This window comes from Lepisosteus oculatus, chromosome 6 (genome assembly GCF_040954835.1).
Source record: "Lepisosteus oculatus isolate fLepOcu1 chromosome 6, fLepOcu1.hap2, whole genome shotgun sequence".
Classification (NCBI taxonomy): Eukaryota; Metazoa; Chordata; class Actinopteri; order Semionotiformes; family Lepisosteidae; genus Lepisosteus; species Lepisosteus oculatus.
The window spans coordinates 17,712,384-17,730,464 of NC_090701.1; the positions used below are offsets into that span (position 1 = coordinate 17,712,384).

Sequence of the window (18,081 nt, forward strand, 5' to 3'; positions counted from 1 at the left end):
CGCTATGTACCTGTGTGAATGCAGAGTGGCAGGCGGGGGGATGCTGTACTGCATGGCACTCAAAAATTGTGTCCTTCCTTCAGACTGCAGGCTTCCTGGCAGAAAGACTGTACCCTGCTATGCTATCCTGCTATTCACAAAGCCAACGTTAGCCTAAAGCTAGCTAGAAGTAAGGACTTGCCTTACTCATTAAGCAATTTTCATTGGAATTATTGTCATAAGTTCTTTTTTTACAGCTGCCCCAGGGGAAGTCTTAGGAGCCTAAAATCTCCAATTGAGCCATTGCTATATTTCTAAAAAATTACCAGCACAATGCATATGAAATGTGAAACTTTTTGGCATACAGAATCTAAACAGGGGAACAGATCAAGAAAACATATCCAGTACACAAACGTCTCAATCAGCACAGACACGGACGACAGAACGAGCAGCTCTCAGATCAAGGACTTTGTACTTGAGAATCATTTTCTTACGGTGGTGTGTAAATATGTTGGCAATGCATTTCATTCAAGAACCCTTCTGTCAAGCAAAAAAACCAAAACTTTGTTTCTCCATACACTGAAAACCACTTTGAGGTGGGCATGAACTTACCTAGCCCTTATCCTAAAGATGTGGGTGTGCTCTTTAACATTTCAGGAATCCTTGATGGATGCATCATGCCGGCCCACTCTAGCTGGAGATGCAGATCTTATTATAGTGATGCATTAATTTAATCCGCTACTGTGTAAACATACTGCATCACTTATGTCCCCTCAGTTTCTGTAAAAGCCGTTTTTACCTACCAATTAGGATTACCCAATTTACATTTCCATAGACATCAATAACAAAGCCATCACTTACGACTGTAGAAAAAAAGCTGCGTCTCTCTGGGGCAGAATCAGTCATTTGTACCTTTTTAATGGTGCGCCTACTAACAACCTTATCTGCCTGGCCCCTGGTCAGTGGTGTAAGACCTGAACAAAGCTCTACTGCAGATATTTGCACCGTACTGCGGAGCAATTGCTTTCAGCAATTAAATGCTTGGTTAACCGAGTAAAAGTATGACGGCGCTAGACGAGACGCTGATGGGAGAAAATCGGCCGAGTCACCAAGATGCCTGAAAAGATCCAGACGGGAACCAGATCAAAACCGGACAGGGCTGAAGTTAACAGTGGATAAAACAAAAAAAACCCTCACTGACGTCTCGGTAGCAGAGATGTTAAACAATCTTGTATGACCAGCATCCCAACGTTAAATCTGACATGACAACAAATTTATATTACAAGGGAAAGACTACACAAACACGATTGAGGGGTTCATCCATTTTTCCAATTGCCGTTTTTAAAGTTGTTTTAAGCCTGCTTTATTGGCGGCATGTATTAATCAGCTTGCCTTGAAAACGATGGCCTCTCTGAGCCTCTCCGACAGCGAGAAACCTCTGTGAGAATCTGACAGATCAGAGAGTCTGAATGTCACATGAATGGTTACAGCAACTTGTTGACAATGCACGTACTCGTGAATAAATACACAAACAGCCTTATGTCGTCATCTAGTTAATTCAATTCAACTGTTCTAGCGTTCTCAAAAGCAAGCTTGCATGGTTCTCCACCAGGCTGAAAGCTTACTCGTCCTGGCGTGCAAGTGTATTGAGTGATAAAACTGAGCTCTGACCAAATAAGTTGAAAGAAAGGTATTTGTTTTACTCTCACCATTCTGTTACCTTACAAAATAGAACTTGTTGCTCAGTGCAGGCCTCGCCGTCATGTCCAGGCAGATCGAACAAGACTTCATTTGTTTGCCATAAACCGGCAACAATTCTGAAATCGCACTGGCACAAACCGCAACAGAAGAAAAAAAAATCACTATTCACTGCAAAATCAGATACTAAAAGACAGAGGGGGGCAAGCTGACTTTTACTTTAGCTTCGCGCCAAGACTTCAAGAGCGTGAGGAGATCCCCAGTCAAGCTTTAAAAATTGAACACAAAACAAGACTCCGCCATTCGCTGGCTTATCGCCAAATTGGCGGACAGCGAGAAACCTCTGTAAGAATCCGACACCGACCACCAGCACAGAAAAACAGCATGTCTGACTATCTGCCAGACGGTTTACTGATTTTCCAGCCAGTACTCCTATTTTGGCAGCAGATTAGAAAAAAAACAATCTCAGTAGTTGCCTTCCAATGATAGATTGTCGAGAAAGTAGAACCAACACTTAAGAAAGAAACAATGTCAAGTCTTTAATGTGTCGACCATACTTTCAAAAGTGGGCTTCCGACACCCTTTAAAATGAAGTTTAAAATAAAGAGCAAATCTTCTACAAACACTGAACTGAAACACCTCAAATTACTTTGGCAAAGTACCGCTATCCCTTTTAACACCTGTCCAGCTAAGGTCCAATTCTTCTAACAATCGGTACAATTAAACCAACAAACAACAGCTTTCACATATTTGATATGAATCATTTTAGCCCATTTGCAATTCAACTAATTTAATTTAAATGTGCATACATTTTAGTTTTAAGTTGATTAGCTTACTCTTTCTTGCAAGAAAGAAGTGTACCAATCGCTCACTACCTGCAAAGGATTTGTAACTTTTTCATGCACACTCCTAAATACATTAAATAATGTAAATGCTGAAATAGCAATGAAGATTTTGCTTCCACTTAATTTTCCAACTTTGAACATACTATTACTAATAAAGTCACTGAAGATATTTCCCAATATATCTTGTTATATAAGTTTGTTGAACTGGGGCACTGGGAAGTAATGGTTAGAACTTCCATGACATGACTTCCTGGTCCACTGGTAGTTTCTGTGTTCAAATCCCAAATGTGATTCTTCCACCATCTCCTTGTGTACAGTGATTCAGATTCAGTAACGTGCCTACCTCTCTAAATGTGCACAACTGGAAGTTGCTAGGGACAAAAATGGCAGCCAAATACGTTATTAAATTGCTATTGGTTAAGTTCAAAAGTTTGGAATTCTGTTGGGTGGAAACAGTTTTTGATCTAAGCCAATTTTACAGAATGCTATATTATTTGCCTTCTCTATAGCGTTTGTGGTTTGAACTTCAGTAGCACTTTGCACAGATTCACAAGTTTGAAAAACACCATTCCCAAACAGTGCTAAATGCATGGAATTAACTCTGAAATAGCAATGAAGATTGTTCAGGGCCTGATTCAAAGTCAGGCCCTGAACATGAATCGCTCTTTTCCCCCCCTGAAGACACTGGCATCAACAGGGGCAGATTAAAAGAAATCTTTCCAGCTTTCCAGCTCTGTCTGAGCGAATTCAGGTTGGTTGTAATCCAAGAAAGGACAGCTTCTAATGTAACCACATAAATCCAAGATAATTATGAAAACATTTTCCAAATAACATACTCTCATTGACAAAGCTTTTAAGGATGAATGAGAAATAAGGTTATAAAGCAGAGAAGGTACAAAAAAATGAGACCATTCACCCAAAAGTCTTAAATCACATTTATATGGCTACTTACAAGCCGTTCATTCAGTTACAGGGAACACCACGCTCTTGAAAATTTAACATATGCGGTAAATTACAGGGCCATTCTTTTCCCAAATATGTTTTTGGTAGAATACAGTGAAAGACAGGTGTTGCAAAATAAATAAGAGAAATGCGCAACTTGAATCTGCTGTCGGACTATTTAAGTTTGCCAGCAATCTTTGGCAAACAGCCTGGAAACTATTTGCCAGCAGCCACATCACCCTGCAACTCACAACTGGGAACCCACCGAGATTCAGCAGGTGTGAGCCTGGTCAGTACCTGGATGGGAGACCTCCTGAGAAAGCTAAGGTTGCTGCTGGAAGAGGTGTTAGTGGGACCAGTAGGGGGCGCTCACCCTGCGGTCTGTGTGGATCCTAATGCTCCAGTATAGAGACGGGGACACTATACTGTAAACGGGCACCATCCTTCGGATGAGACGTAAAAACCAAGGTCCTGACTCTCTGTGGTCATTAAAAATCCCAGGCCGTTTCTCGTAAAGAATAGGGGTGTAACCCCAGCGTCCTGGCCAAATTTCCCATTGGTCCTTATCAATCGTGGCCTCCTAATAATCCCCATCTATGAACTGGCTTCATCACTCTATTCTCCTCCCCACTGACAGTTGGTGTGTGGCGAATGTACTGGTGCACTCTGGCTGCTGTCGGATCATTCAGGTGTTGCTGGGAGTCCCCTATCAAACCCATAAAGCGCTTTGAGTGAAGGGTCCAGAAAAGCGCTATATGAGTGTAAGGAATTTTTATTCATCCATGCATTTACCTTGGAAGGTAAGAGACAACTTTAAAATAAGATGAGTGACTTTGTGATTTTTACTGGACACAAACATGAATTTTAAATGGTGCTTCTGAAAATGAATTACATACAGCAAATCAGTATAGCAAAACACTGTGCTGTAGGACACGTCACCCTTTGGATGAGAGATTAAACCAAGATCCTGACTACTTGCCATTAAAGATCCCATGGCACTGTTGCTAAAGAACAGGGGTGTTAACCAGGCCAAATTGTACTCTGTGCTGGCACATTTGGCTTAAGCATAAGTCTCCCTTAATGCAACCAGTGAAGTAATGTCTCACTTCTCCACCCGATATTCTGTGAAGTGGTACTGCTGCACCTCAGCGGTGCTTGAACGATATCCCCTCCTAGGTGTAAAACGCCGTGGGATTCTCTTGGATGAGACACACTAAGTAGCTCCACTGAACTCTACATTACACATCTACTGCGGTTTAAAAACTGAAATTCTACCGCTGTACAGATGCATTAAAACATGGACCTCTTGCTCTGCAACATGTTAAAAGTTCAAATATACAGTAAGCTGAATAAAAAAAAGCAGTTAAAAAAATGAAAGTATTCCTCTGAGTAAATGCGTTTCAAAATTGTGTTATAAGTGGTTCAAATTATTTAAGCAGTCTGCTGAAATGCAGAAGTGAAACTTAACTGACAAATATTTAGCACAATGTTTGAAGTCGGAGTTTTGGGTCTTTTGCTGTCCTAAAACAAAATTTTGACACTCACACGTGCAGGAAGGCGAGTTGCAAGATCTGTACTGGATCACCGCTCATCACAAGTTGGCCAGAGGAATTTCACATCATTTTGGGATCGCTTGAGTTTTCTTCCTAGACAATTTTTATTGTCAACAGTACCAGTTTCCCGGACTTCCTTCAGGGTCTTGCGTATGGCACTGACTGAAAGTTGAGGTCCAGCTGAAGTCCGCCAACAGGAGAAGCTTTGCTTGCCAAGCCAAACGCTTTGATTTAGTTAACTGTGCGAGCGCTCACCACAAATTTCAGACTAATTCTATTACTGCCTATTTTGACATGAAGAAATTTATTGCGGTTTGGCACAATAAAAGTGGCTGTCAAGCAACCAGTCACATCATTCCAAGTCAACGACATAGCATTAGACACTATTTCACATTAAAAACAAACCAATACCGTGCATATGCTGCTTCTATAATTACTTCACAACAAAGTTGTGACACTTCACTGATCTGCTTAAATCACAAAAACGGCAAATGCAAATTAGTCTCAGGAAAAGTAGTGACAAAACAGCACAGAAAACGCCACAAAATCTTCTTCTTTCCTCACCTTTGGCTCATCTTCAGCTCACAAAAACAGAGCTCAAATAGCTTAATATTAGCCTACCGTTGCTTCAGATAATAACTTTGCGTGTTAAGTGTGCAGGGGCACCCCAGATATCCTGGATGTTTGGCTGTGAGCTACCAAACAACCAGGATATCTACACGGCTAGATGATTCTCAAGGACCCCAGTCATCCCAGTCACAAGCGGTTTTCTCTCCTACCATCCAGTAAACGGTACCGAAGCATTCGGTCCAAGTCCAACAGATTACGGAACCGCTTCTACCTCCAGGCGATAAGACTGCTAAATAGCCAACCTGCAGCTCCTTCAGCAAACCACCTGTAATGACTACATGGACACACAGTTTTCATTGTATTAGGCATACTGCACTATTTGAACATAATATACTGCATACACCATGGACATGCAGTAGCTATATTATATATAGTTTTGTCTGAGTTTATCTTATTCAATTTTTATTACATTATTATCTATTATTATGGAACCTTATTTTATAACCTTAATTTTCTTACCCCCACCTGGTGAGCTCGTAGAAAAGATATTTCATTGCCAGCAACTCCTGCTGCACACTATTGTTGTGCACTTGACAAATAAACTTTGATTGATTGATTAATTGACTGAATCAAACCATTTGTAAATCTTTGCTGAAAACAAATGTTAGTGGTTTTACCACAGAGGTTTAATGTACAGCAAGCTAAAAAACATATGTAGCACATACATAAGACAGATATATTAGCATAATTAAAAACGGGATCATAAGGGATATTAAAAAAAAACCAACACAGTCCAGAATCAAACATGGTTTTCATTATTCGGTTTCAAGAAAACCTCTCAAAACAACAACACACTTATTATAAGGGGCCACTTAATTTCCTCTCCTCCAGCCAAGATTTTTGAAGGCATCTGGGGTCTGGAAAATAAAGTTAGCATGCAAAAAACAGAGCCCCACCTGTGTCAACTCAAATACACACAAAACGTACAGACATACTTTGGTATTTCTGTGCTCTCCTTACCCATATTTCGTGAGCCGTAAATGGTGTGAAACAGCCTCCGGACTTATCCCTATGTCCCATGATCATGTAAGCAGCAATTTAAAGATGATTACAATCTTTGACACGGTAAAAAAAAAAAGTCCTACCAGAAACAGCACATTAGGAAATGTGGCAAGTTAATAAACAGGGCTACAAAGGAGTCAATATAATGGTCAAAAACAAACAAGAAAACCCTTCTCCACAGCTGTGATTTACTCATGCAGTGGTGTTACAGAGATCCCCCTGAGCTCCCAACTGCACTGACCTCTTGCTGAACTGTTGAGGGGTGGGAAGATGACACTCCTCAACCCTATGCTTCAGTCCCACCCAGCTGTGAAAGTAGGGCATTCTAAAAGAGGGTTTTAGCGCTCACATGAGTATGCTGCCCTCCCTCCCCACCATAAAATTCATTAGCAAAAAGCAACAACAATCTGAGACAGGGCTGACTGTGTCACAGTGCGGGTCAAGTTAAGGGAAAACAAATAAAACAAGCAGATGTTTCCCTGGCAGTAAGCTCAGCTGCTATCATGGCCACATCCTATGTACAGTTCTGTATGTCAGCTCAGCCCTGCACCCGTGGCGTTATACAACTAGGACAGACCTAAGGACGTCCTATTTCAGGGACTAATGCATTATTCCTGACATTATTAAAACATCACAAAACCTTAAATGATATTTCTGCTACTGATATAGATGAAATAGTTATAACTATGACGGCACAGGTCCAATAGAACTGCAGTGTAAAATAGAAATGCAGAAACTACTGGATTCATTTATTATTTAATCTCAATACTAAGTCAAAAGGTACCTGAAAACCAGTGTTACAGACTTCTTCTGGAAGTAAAGAGGACACTTGTGCTGTATATTTGTACATCTTTTAAGAGAGGAAATACTCAACTTTCATGACTTTCAAGTAACCTGGGTTGAGAACTTGTTAAAATATCGTAGTGCAGAATTGCGAACTTAGTTCCGAAAGTTTTCCTGTTGAGTAAATTAAGTTCTTAAAATAAAAACATTTTGTTGATCCTGTTTTTCCCTAGAATGACAGGAGTTAATACTGTCCTGCTAATATTTTTACATTTAGGCCTGCCCCCTGCTACCATTAAGGAAAAAACAGCTTTCCATAACAGATTTCATACAGTCTACCAGGGAGCTCAAGTGTACACAAATGATAACTTCTCAAGTACTAACATAATATTATAAGACTGCAACAAAGTAACTGGCTAAGGCTAAATACCTTTGTTAATAAAATAAAATCAAAACCCACTGCTCTTAAGTGCATTTCATTTAAGCATTCCACTTAATTATTTTTAACTACAGTTTAAAACCTTTTTGGTACATTTCAACTCAATCAAATTTGCTATATAAAATGTAATTATTTATTGTTGAAGGTGACATTCTGTTAAAACATCAACTCAAATGCACTCAGCATTTCAATTAAAGACAGCTTGTTTTCTTGTTTTACTTGAACAGTAAAACTGCAGTTTTACACCCTTTCTTACTACACAGATCTACAGAGAAAATACTTTTATCTGAAGAATAGAGATTCCAAAATACAACCTCTTTTAATTATTTAAGTACTCAGAAATATCAGGACATGCACTTCAGTTAAGCAAGTTCCACTGTCCTGAAAGAGGTTGGACTCCTGTTTTCAGACCGATGAAAAAAGACACTGAAAGGCAGCACAGTGGTGTAGCGATCAGTGTTGCTGTCCCCCAGTGCTGGTGACCTGAATTCAATTCTTGGACTGCAGTGTGGAGTTTGCATGTTCTCCCTGGGTTTGCATGGGTATCCTCCGGGTGTTCCGGTTTCCTTCCACAGTCCAAAGACATACTGGTGGCTTTTTTGGGAAAACTGGCCCTTTTGCGAAAGTGTCTTGTGTCTGGGTGTGCTCTACGTCCCGGTTCGGGGTGCCTCCTGCCTTTGCACGAGGAAGATGCACTACAAAGGGTTGTGGCAAAGGATTATAGAACGTGATTTGCCATCCATCCATCAACGAGATTCACACCATCCGCTGTTGCAATAAAGCAGAATCCCAACCTGCCCGGCCACAGACTGTTCTCCCCGCTGTGCTCTGGCAAGTGGCACTGCGCTATTAAAGTATGGACACTGGGCTTAAAAAACAGCTTCTACGTGCATCCTTAACAGCTAACTGCTGTTACTACTACATATTTATTGTTCTGGTTGTAATGATTTATTATGGTCGTTATCATGTGGTTGTTATTATTTATTATGTTGGTAATGTACTGTCTCCATGGTGTGGTGTCGTCTGCTGTACTGTGCATGTCCCGAGAGATCAGCGCAAAGAAGAATTCCACAGTACATGTACATATGGCAATAGACTCCTCTGCTAGACTCCTCCTCCTACCTTACATCTACCGCTTCCCAAGATCTGGTTCCCCCCGCGCCCCTGTATTGGATCAAGTCGGAAGAAAATGGATGGATAAGCAACACTACCTACCTCCATTGTCGGTCCTCTTGAGGGCACCATCCTTATGGGGACAGAGTTCACACCTCTGAAATGAAGAGAGCCAAGGCATTATGATCCCAGTCTTGGAAAATGCTTTGCATATCAAACACATCTGAAAAAACCTTCCACTGCCTAGTTTGCGGTACCTCGCGTATTGCACTCTTCCAGCATTAAGGGATGAAAAACAGAGGCAATTAAAACCTGCAAGGGACACTGAGCTTCGGCTTTCGTGCTCCAAGATTTTTTCTAGGTGGAACAACTGCTGGGCCGGAGCTCGAAAAGCAGAAGCGACTTGTCATGTTCAGTAACAACAGAACTTAAAAGCAAATTCCATCGAAAACAAGATAAAGTTCAAACAGACCAGAAGACCTCAGCAGCGAAATGTGGCAATTTTGTGAAATGTTGCCCCTCACCCCTCAGTGAAGGGGTGTAACCCTGGTGTCCCGGCCAAATTTCCCATTGGCCTTTACCGATCATGGTCTCCTAATAATCCCCATCTTGGCTTCCTCACTCTGTTCTCCTCCCCACCAATAGCTGATGTGTGTTGAGCGTACTGGTGCACTGTGGCTGCCATCGCATCATCCAGGTGGGGGCTAGACTGGTGGTGGTGGAGGGGAATCCCCATTGCCTGTGAAGCGCTTTGAGTGGAGTGTCCAGAAAAGCGCTATATAAGTGTAAGGAATTATTATTAAATGTTAACTTTTACTTGAAGACAAAGCTGTCTGACAGGAAAAACAAAGGGCAGATGGCACTTTGTTTTACAAGAGTACAGGATAATAATGAGTGATCTAAACACTTGTAATGCTGATAACCTGAGAAATTCCACAGCAGAGGAAAAGAATCCCATCCACCCTCTAAACCGCTTATATTAATGTGTTTTATATGAGCTCTAAATCAATTTTTAATAAAAGTTCATTTCAGATGACAGTTTATAAAGAACGTTAAGGCACATTTGCTTATAAACTATAAATTATGTAACTTACCACCTCACCTCATAATAAGGAACGCTATTTTCACACAAAGGTTTTCTAGATCTCAGACCTTAAGTGATTTTCATGAGTACTATCTTACAGCATTGGCAGCCAGCTAAAACTACAACTGCAATATCCAGGTATACCAAAAAATAGCCACAAACTGTTAATGCCTACTCATTTTAAAATAAAAAAATACCAACTAAGAACAGAAAGCACAATTCAAATTGAGTCTATAGTTGGGGTGGACTATCAGCTCTTTAGAACTGCGAGAGAGAACATTCTCAGGTGTGAAGAACTTCACTATATTTGAAAATGGGCACCTGAACCAGGAAAGATTAAACCAGTGTCGTAGAGCTTTTGGTGTCAGATAAGTAAGCTGGCGAGGTGTCTACACAATTACATTCATACCTTTGAAACAACTGAGGAGTGTGAGCAAAGCAGAGACAGGTACCCACAATTGTGACCTGTAGCCCCAATACAGACAAGCTCACTGATTGCTATCCCGATATTTTGTTGTGAAAGTGTTAAAAGAAAGCTACCAGCATGTTGGCTACATTATCCGTTACTAGCTCACAACATCAGCTCACAGAACCACGCTACAGATTATCTGCTGGCAGCTTAAGAGGACGCTATCTGCAACATGATACCCCTTGAATCTCTTGTGAGCCGACACAGCGTCCTTCTTAAAATTAGCAATACAGTGATGAGTGATGATAAAATAAGCACGTCACGACTAGAACGGTCCACTCCTGGAATTTCAGCGCAAGCAGAAGCAACAGTGACCTGAGACTGGCAGTTGTCAGGCACAAGTCGATAGCTGAGCTGGCTGTGGGCAGGCATGTGAGCAGTCTGAGGGCTGCACAAAAATCAGCAGTCTTGAATCTTTCACGCATGACAGCTGCTGAAGGGACGAGGCAAAAAAAAAATCCTGAATAAGCCGTTTTGTGAGGTCCCGTGGCCGGGACAGACATTACGCTCGGCAGTGAGGGTGGACAGCTGTGGTTTTGACATGAGGAGACAAGCTTCAACTCCTCATGCATATCTTACGTGGAAAAAATGGTGGCAAACCGGCAGAAGTGATCCAACGAGAATAGATGTGATTAGGAGATCGCCCCAAGGAATCCCAAACCAGGAACAGTGACACTTTTAAACCTCTTAAATTGCATTAGGATTTATAGACCAGAAATGACAGGGGTAAATGTATATAGATTAACACCTGCCATCAAGAGGGGGCCTGCAGTGAAAGACACAGGATACACGAAAAGCCTACTTTATACGAGGTTGCAGAAAAGGCTTTTGGATTCTGCCCCATTCCTATCCAAGTGCCTGCAGCAGGTGCCTCTTCATCGTCTCTGAGCTCAAGATGTCACACATTGTCCCTGGTCATCCAAAATAATAAATGGAGCCCATGGTTTGCTAGCAAGGTGTCCACGGCATGACCATACCATCTCTCAAGAAAACAGTAGTTGCTTATGTAACATTAGGATATATATATATTGCCTTATTGAAATACAATTTCAGTATGAACCTACAGAAGGGCAGCAAGCAAGGTCCCAGGACTTGATCAATGTACTGCCATGCAGCTACCAATCACGACAGAGGGAGATCTATAGTGACAAGAAACCCTCACCCCAGCCATCACTATCTGGCCTCCTCATCGATTGGGCGGTGGTATACACTAATTATTGCATCATTCAGCTTCCATGCTCTCTGATGTCCATCACAAAACCTTGATTCATTGTTAAAGACAAGGCTCCAATTGTGCTTAATCTACCTAAGTGCAGTCCGGCTTCCAACTTTAATGGCACAAAAGACATTGTTCTCTTGATGTGTGGCATATTAGTTCCTGTTGTTCTGGATTTTCAACAGAATCGCCCCCATCACCTTTGCCCCACTCAATTTTCGCTAATGAGGCAATTAATTGTGAGGCAACATTTAAGTCACTCAAGTGCATCACAGTCTGTCATGACTGACCAATTCATCAAAAGGGCATCAGGAACATTTAGCCAATACGCAAAAATCTGAGGACTTCATTTCTCTAAATAACATGCATGCATAATTGAAGTACAATTTCATTTTATATTCAAAAGAGTTGGAGATGCAGGGAAAAAGCTGCTCGAAATGTAGCTCACCTTCATGTATGTGAAGGTGGCAGCTGTTCTACATTACCCTGAGTCCTCCATACTGCTGAGTCTGCTTACACTTCATCTTGAAGTTACCAGGGGTAGTCATCTGGCCCGGGGGGCATTGATAGTTGGGGGAAATGCTAGGATGTGCCGGCGTGATAGCTCGCTTAAGATACAGCACATTGCTGCAAATGAAACTTGAGAAGGAGGTCTCTTTACACCAAGCTCATAATTAACAGTTCATATGGATGCATTCAAGTGTACATTTCTGGTCACTAACCAAGGTATAGTCATTTATTAAAGACAATTACACTTAATTGCTTTCAATATAAAGCAAATTCCAATCAGTTTAGTGGGTCATGTTCATTGATAATTCTGAAATGGCACCACTGAGCAGCATTTAATTATGTGAACTGCATAGCGTAAAAACAATCGCAGAGGTGTGCCAAGGTTTATCTAACAGCTTGGCTTATATTAAATCATATTACAAGTTGCACAGAAACTGAATTCAGATCACCTTGTCTCTATTATCTTCACTGGGAGCCGCTGGGTGGTGAAAAGAGAAACTGCTGACCAAGTTGTGTCATTCCCAATAGCCCGCAGATACAAGGTTTTCGATCCAACTTACAGGGAGGGGGCAACTCTGGTCCTCAAAGGCCTCTATCCAGAAGGTTTAATAGATCCCTTTGAATCTCCTATTTCTTCGAACAAGGAAAGGTTTTAACTTGTCCAGTTACAAAAATAATGAGTTTCAATTGGGTTCAAAGAAAACCACAAACCTGCTCGTCCTGCAGGACTGGAGCTCTGCACCCAAGCTGTGATCCAATTACTTAACCTCTCAGAACAAATGGTTCCAAATGTTTTGAAGTTGAAGGTTCGAAAGAAATATTTCATTCAAATAACTAATAATTGGGAGAAAAAGTACATGAATCATTCTGATTAAGCCAATAATTAGGCCACTTTTAACAGAGCTCAACCTCAGGCCAAATGTTTCTTCAGCCTGTGCCTGGAGGAACATGGTGGACCAGTTCCCACTGCAGCAGAGATTTAAATCTCTAGTGCTAATTGATCTGCTTGCTTGTTCAGACTTAACTTGTTTCTCCAGTTAGTCCAGAGCTTCAAAAACGACCTACTTCAAGCACAGTGCTTCCAACAATGATGGTATCCGATTCATATTTCAGTGTTCTCCTACTTAACATCTGGTGTAGACTAAAAAATATTTGAAGCTTATAACCTCATCCTGAGCACATCTGCAACCAGGTTTTTACATTTAAAAGCACTCTTTCTGTCTGCAGAAAAAAAAATTGAAATGGACCAATGTGCTCCGCAATGCCAAACCGTGTTTTAAAAAAAAAAGGTCAAACATTGTGGAATTTTTTTACAGTAAAAACAGGAAAGAAAAGGACGATCCTGTGTCATACTTGTCTTAGAAAATCAGAAAATGATACAGGAAATCAGTCTAACAGCACTTTCAAAAACTAAAAACGTACTATCTACATGACTGGTAATAAAAAGACCTTCTTATACAGGGCTTTAACTCAAGCAAACAGTACTTGAAACTCTAGCCTCATTACGAAAGAAAAATGAATGGGAATTTTATCAAGACATTTCTTTTAAACTAGTACTGGACTCCGGTAGCTACCGTTTCACTTACTACTGGTATACATGAAGAACATGTCTTACAGACAGGCCACATACCCATATATTCAATGTTTTTAAGCTTTTGGCAAGTCCCTCTTCTTCAGCATCATGGATAGCAGATCTTCCTCCTCCATCTGGGGATTGCAGACTTGACTTTCTTCCTTTCCAACCCTTTATCTTAAGCATGAGGGTGGGGCGTGGCACATGAAACACACAGGAGGCCTTTTTAGTACGCTGAATCTTAACTTCGCCTCGGCAGCACCTCCCTGCACACTTACTGGAAGATGGACGGGCTTTAAACTACACTGGGAGAATGAGGCTAGACTCTCAAAGAATGCCATCACGCCTTCAACATGTTCCTGCAACATGACACAATTCTGTTTCCAGGTGGCCTCTGAAGTCTAGGTCCACTGTCACCAAGTTTCACACTAAGCTGTGAACTTTGCATTAAATATGAAAATAATTATTTTCAGCACTCTGGCAGGGAAAGGGGTTCTTTTCTTTGTATTTCTTGGGTCATAAGAACATTTATAGAAGTGTATGGAACACAAATGGCAGAATAAAAAAATACCTACAGGCACTAGATCATTTATATTGATCACACAATCATCCTTCTAGATGAAAACTTTGCCAAGCATTTTTTTTAAATGCATTAATCAAAATGGTTAAGGGAGCATATTAAATGTTTGCAACTAAAATTCTTATCCAACATCATATTCCAAAACCTAATTCTACCTAACCAATGGTCCCATTTGCAGTCCAGGTTGGTGGTGGCATGATTTTCTTAAGAGTTAAGTTTTAACCATTTATCTTTTACCACTCACAAATATTGCCTTAGGGAGGGATTCCAATGATGTCCCACTTTGACTAATGGAATTGTAACCCCTTTGCTACCGCAAATGTTAATTAGTTCACAGGCACAAAACTTCAAGCTTTGCACATTTCCAAACTACTGTGCCTTTGGCCAAAACAGTTACAGTTATCTTAACCACAATCAACAGGATAAAACAAAAATACAGCACCAACATATCAAATATTGTGTTATTTTATGACAAATATCAAATGGACAAAAAAAAAGTAATTTGACAGGTAACACAATTAGGAACGTCACCAGGAGGCTAACGGTGACGCTGAAAGAGCAACAGTTTTCAATGGCTGAGATTCTAGAAAATGTCCGGGACTTCATAAACCCTTCAATACAGCAAAGTTCTGCCTGGAATGTCAACCTGTTGAAAGTCTTCCAAGCTCTCCATCAAAAATCCCCAACGCATTTGACAGGCCATGAGTAAGTTCGTGAAGACGAAGAGGCAAACACTAAACTATCCTGGTTTGTGAAGTTGGTAGAGGCTTTTACTGACTTACGTTTCCCTACAAAAGTGATCAAAGTGAGCCTTTAAATTTTGATTGAAAAGTATATACAACAGTTGCCATCATCGAAGGGGTACAGAATGCCTTTGCACAGCAATCTCAGAGAAAATATAAATACAGCTGTCACATGCTAGGGCTTTTTCACTGGGCACTTTCAATTGTAGAAATCATCCCCCCCCCCGTTTAACAGCATGGCTATAGCAAAAATTTTATCCTTTAATGAGTGGCTATGTCCTCGAGCATACACAATATAAAGTCTTATCCATCAACCCTCTGTCCAGATCAACACTGCATTTATCTCAACTCAAGCACTACACCCTCGGTTACTCACGCATGCAAACCTGGCATCATTAATCTTTCTCAGATACATGCTGGCTATAGCTGTGCAGTATTAAGATTCTGACAACCAGAATCCTAGACAGTACAGCTATCGATCCAGCTCGTGAAAGAGTCTGACAGAGATATGGTATCCTCCCACTGTTAAGCTTCAACTCCGAATCCTTCCCACAATTCATTCCCACAGCCGCTTTGGAAAACAATGATTGAGAGGAGCAGCTTGTGCCATCCAATTCACATTTAGAACAGCGGCTCATCCGCTGACATTTTAAGAAGCTGGCTGCTGCCAGAGCATAAGGAAAGAAAAGTAGTTAAAAGATAGCCCACTGCAGGATTAACAAAGCAAAGCTGGATGGACACAGCAATCCAAGGTAATCACTGGATACAGTTTTCCAAGCACTCTTTAACCTAACCGTCTAAGATCTTTTGTCCATTTAGGATAGATATGTTCATTGTATAAATCTGTTGTTCAGTTTAATCACGAACTCAAAGCTAGTGAAAAATCACTTAAAAATAGCACAGCTCCTACTGATCCAAACAGGGGCGCCACTATTGCCAAACGGAATGGAAGTTACTTTGGAGCAATACATCTCTTACGTCAGGCTGGTACTGAACTAAGCTGCAACAAATCAATACAATAGCACACACAGGGACTTCACTGGAAGACAACATTTTGGCATCTTTTCAATTTCTGAAAAATTGCCTGCATTATCACACCCCCCCACCATAGCGGGTCATGCCAACAGCTAGTGCTACAGCAGTCTTCCCTGTCCATTCTGATCACACAGACATTCCAGTCACACGGCTGGTACTTCCAGCGCCCAGTTAGTTCGACAACCGAGCTTCTGTTTGTCAAAATATTTTAACTGGGAAAAGCCACGGAGGAAGACAACTTCATTCGCCCCATTACGACCGTCTTCTTTTTTTTTCCCCACTTTAAATCGCTTGTCAGTAAATCTGTAACATACAGGCCAAAAACAGTAAAGAGCAAATTAAAGGCACATTATGGTCAGGGTAGTTTTCTCAAACTCCTTTGATAAAACTGCAGCAGCAACAACAAATTACTGGTCGCACAGCTGAAGGGAAAATGAAACCCAAGACAATTTCAATGTACATGAATGGCATAGAGTACCGTCAACCACTTCACTCAATTTGGAAAACCATCTTTAAAAAAAAAAAACCCTAGGCTGACTGCAACTAAATGAACCCCAGCAGTTTCTCCAGACTGAGCAAATTAATGTTTCTTTTGCTCAGTTTACATGAATCCTCTTAACTACTCAATGTACCTCATCCCTGCTATTCGCTTCCTGAGGAAGTCTGTTGGGTTGAGTTGGAGATGATCGACAATATCGCAAAGACACACAAACGACGAACTGCCAACAGGAAGCACGTCTTCAACAAACTACCTGGCTATCCACCTGCCAATTCCCTGGACCACAAAAAAATGACTTAAAAAAGCACAAGAGGCTTGATGGCCTCTCTTCCTTTCCCAATCTTTTAAAATGTGATTAAAAAGAAGTAACTTTTCAAAGGCAGGCTCTGACAGTAAAGAGCGGACGACGTTAAAAGAGACAAATGTTTTAGGAATAAACTGGCAGCAAACGTAGGAGGCATTGGGCTTGGCAAGAGATGTTCTCTTAATGAAAGCATACAGGCTTTGGCCTAATACCATAATAAACACCAAATAGTTGTCCAAATAGCCACATAATAAAGTCCAGTGAATGTTATAATCTGCTATGAGAATGCTGACGTTTTGAATACTACATCTCCTGGTGAGAAAATGTACACGTTATGTCAATCTCACCCAAGCTGTGATGGGCACCTTCATCTCTCCCCTCACCTAAAGATGAGAACCACTACAGGACTCTCAATGGATCAAGAAAATGCTAAAGAAATTAATTTTGAGATAAGCTAGGTCATATACTGTTGATGGCTTGTGCTTTGCGTGTTCAGGGGATGATTAAACCCACATTGCGGGAGATTTATTCTTGAATAACGGAAGGTTTATCAACGCTTCGCAGTTACGCAGAATCTATCTGGCACTTGGCGCTAATAGCATCCGAGTTTTAAAAAAAACTTTTTGGAAACCAGGAAATCCTTGGCGTTCATGGGGCTTACTTCTGGATCTCTGAGCAATGCACAGCATGGGAATTTTCTCATAAGGAATGTCATTCCATTTTCATGCTGGGTGCATACAGCTGTGCCTACTGGAGATATTTTACAATTGTGTCCCTCAGGCATTTATAACAAACTGATGTATGACTGGGATTACTTTCTGCAGTATATTACCCAATTTTTCAATAAGAAATCGCAGGTCAGGAAAGCATGGTCTCAACAGACCCTTTAGCAAACACCTTGTCATTAATTATACTGCAATTCACCTATAAAACCCTCTAGAGTAGCTACTGTACCAACACTACCACATAACCTGCTTACTGTGAATTTGATCTGCCTACAACAATGCAAAAACATCCAGGGCCTAGAACAAAAGATGAATAAGTAACCAACCATGGCATATTCTTGCACTCATTCTTGCACTCA

The 18,081-nt window shown here is 41.0% G+C and overlaps 1 protein-coding gene across 5 annotated transcripts in view; it reads right to left on the reverse strand.

The window, feature by feature from the left end:
• mllt10 (MLLT10 histone lysine methyltransferase DOT1L cofactor) overlaps positions 1–18,081 on the reverse strand; it is a 108,189-nt gene that overhangs the window by 65,436 nt on the left and 24,672 nt on the right. For 3 of the 5 annotated variants that reach the window (XM_069191031.1, XM_069191032.1, XM_069191033.1), the window contains 2 exons: positions 13,894–14,013; positions 9,087–9,141 (listed from right to left, as the gene is read on the reverse strand). In XM_069191031.1, the coding sequence (XP_069047132.1) occupies positions 9,087–9,141; positions 13,894–14,013 (175 nt within the window). The remainder of the gene's footprint in view (positions 1–9,086; positions 9,142–13,893; positions 14,014–18,081) is intronic. The other 2 variants (XM_069191034.1, XM_069191035.1) reach the window with 1 other exon arrangement.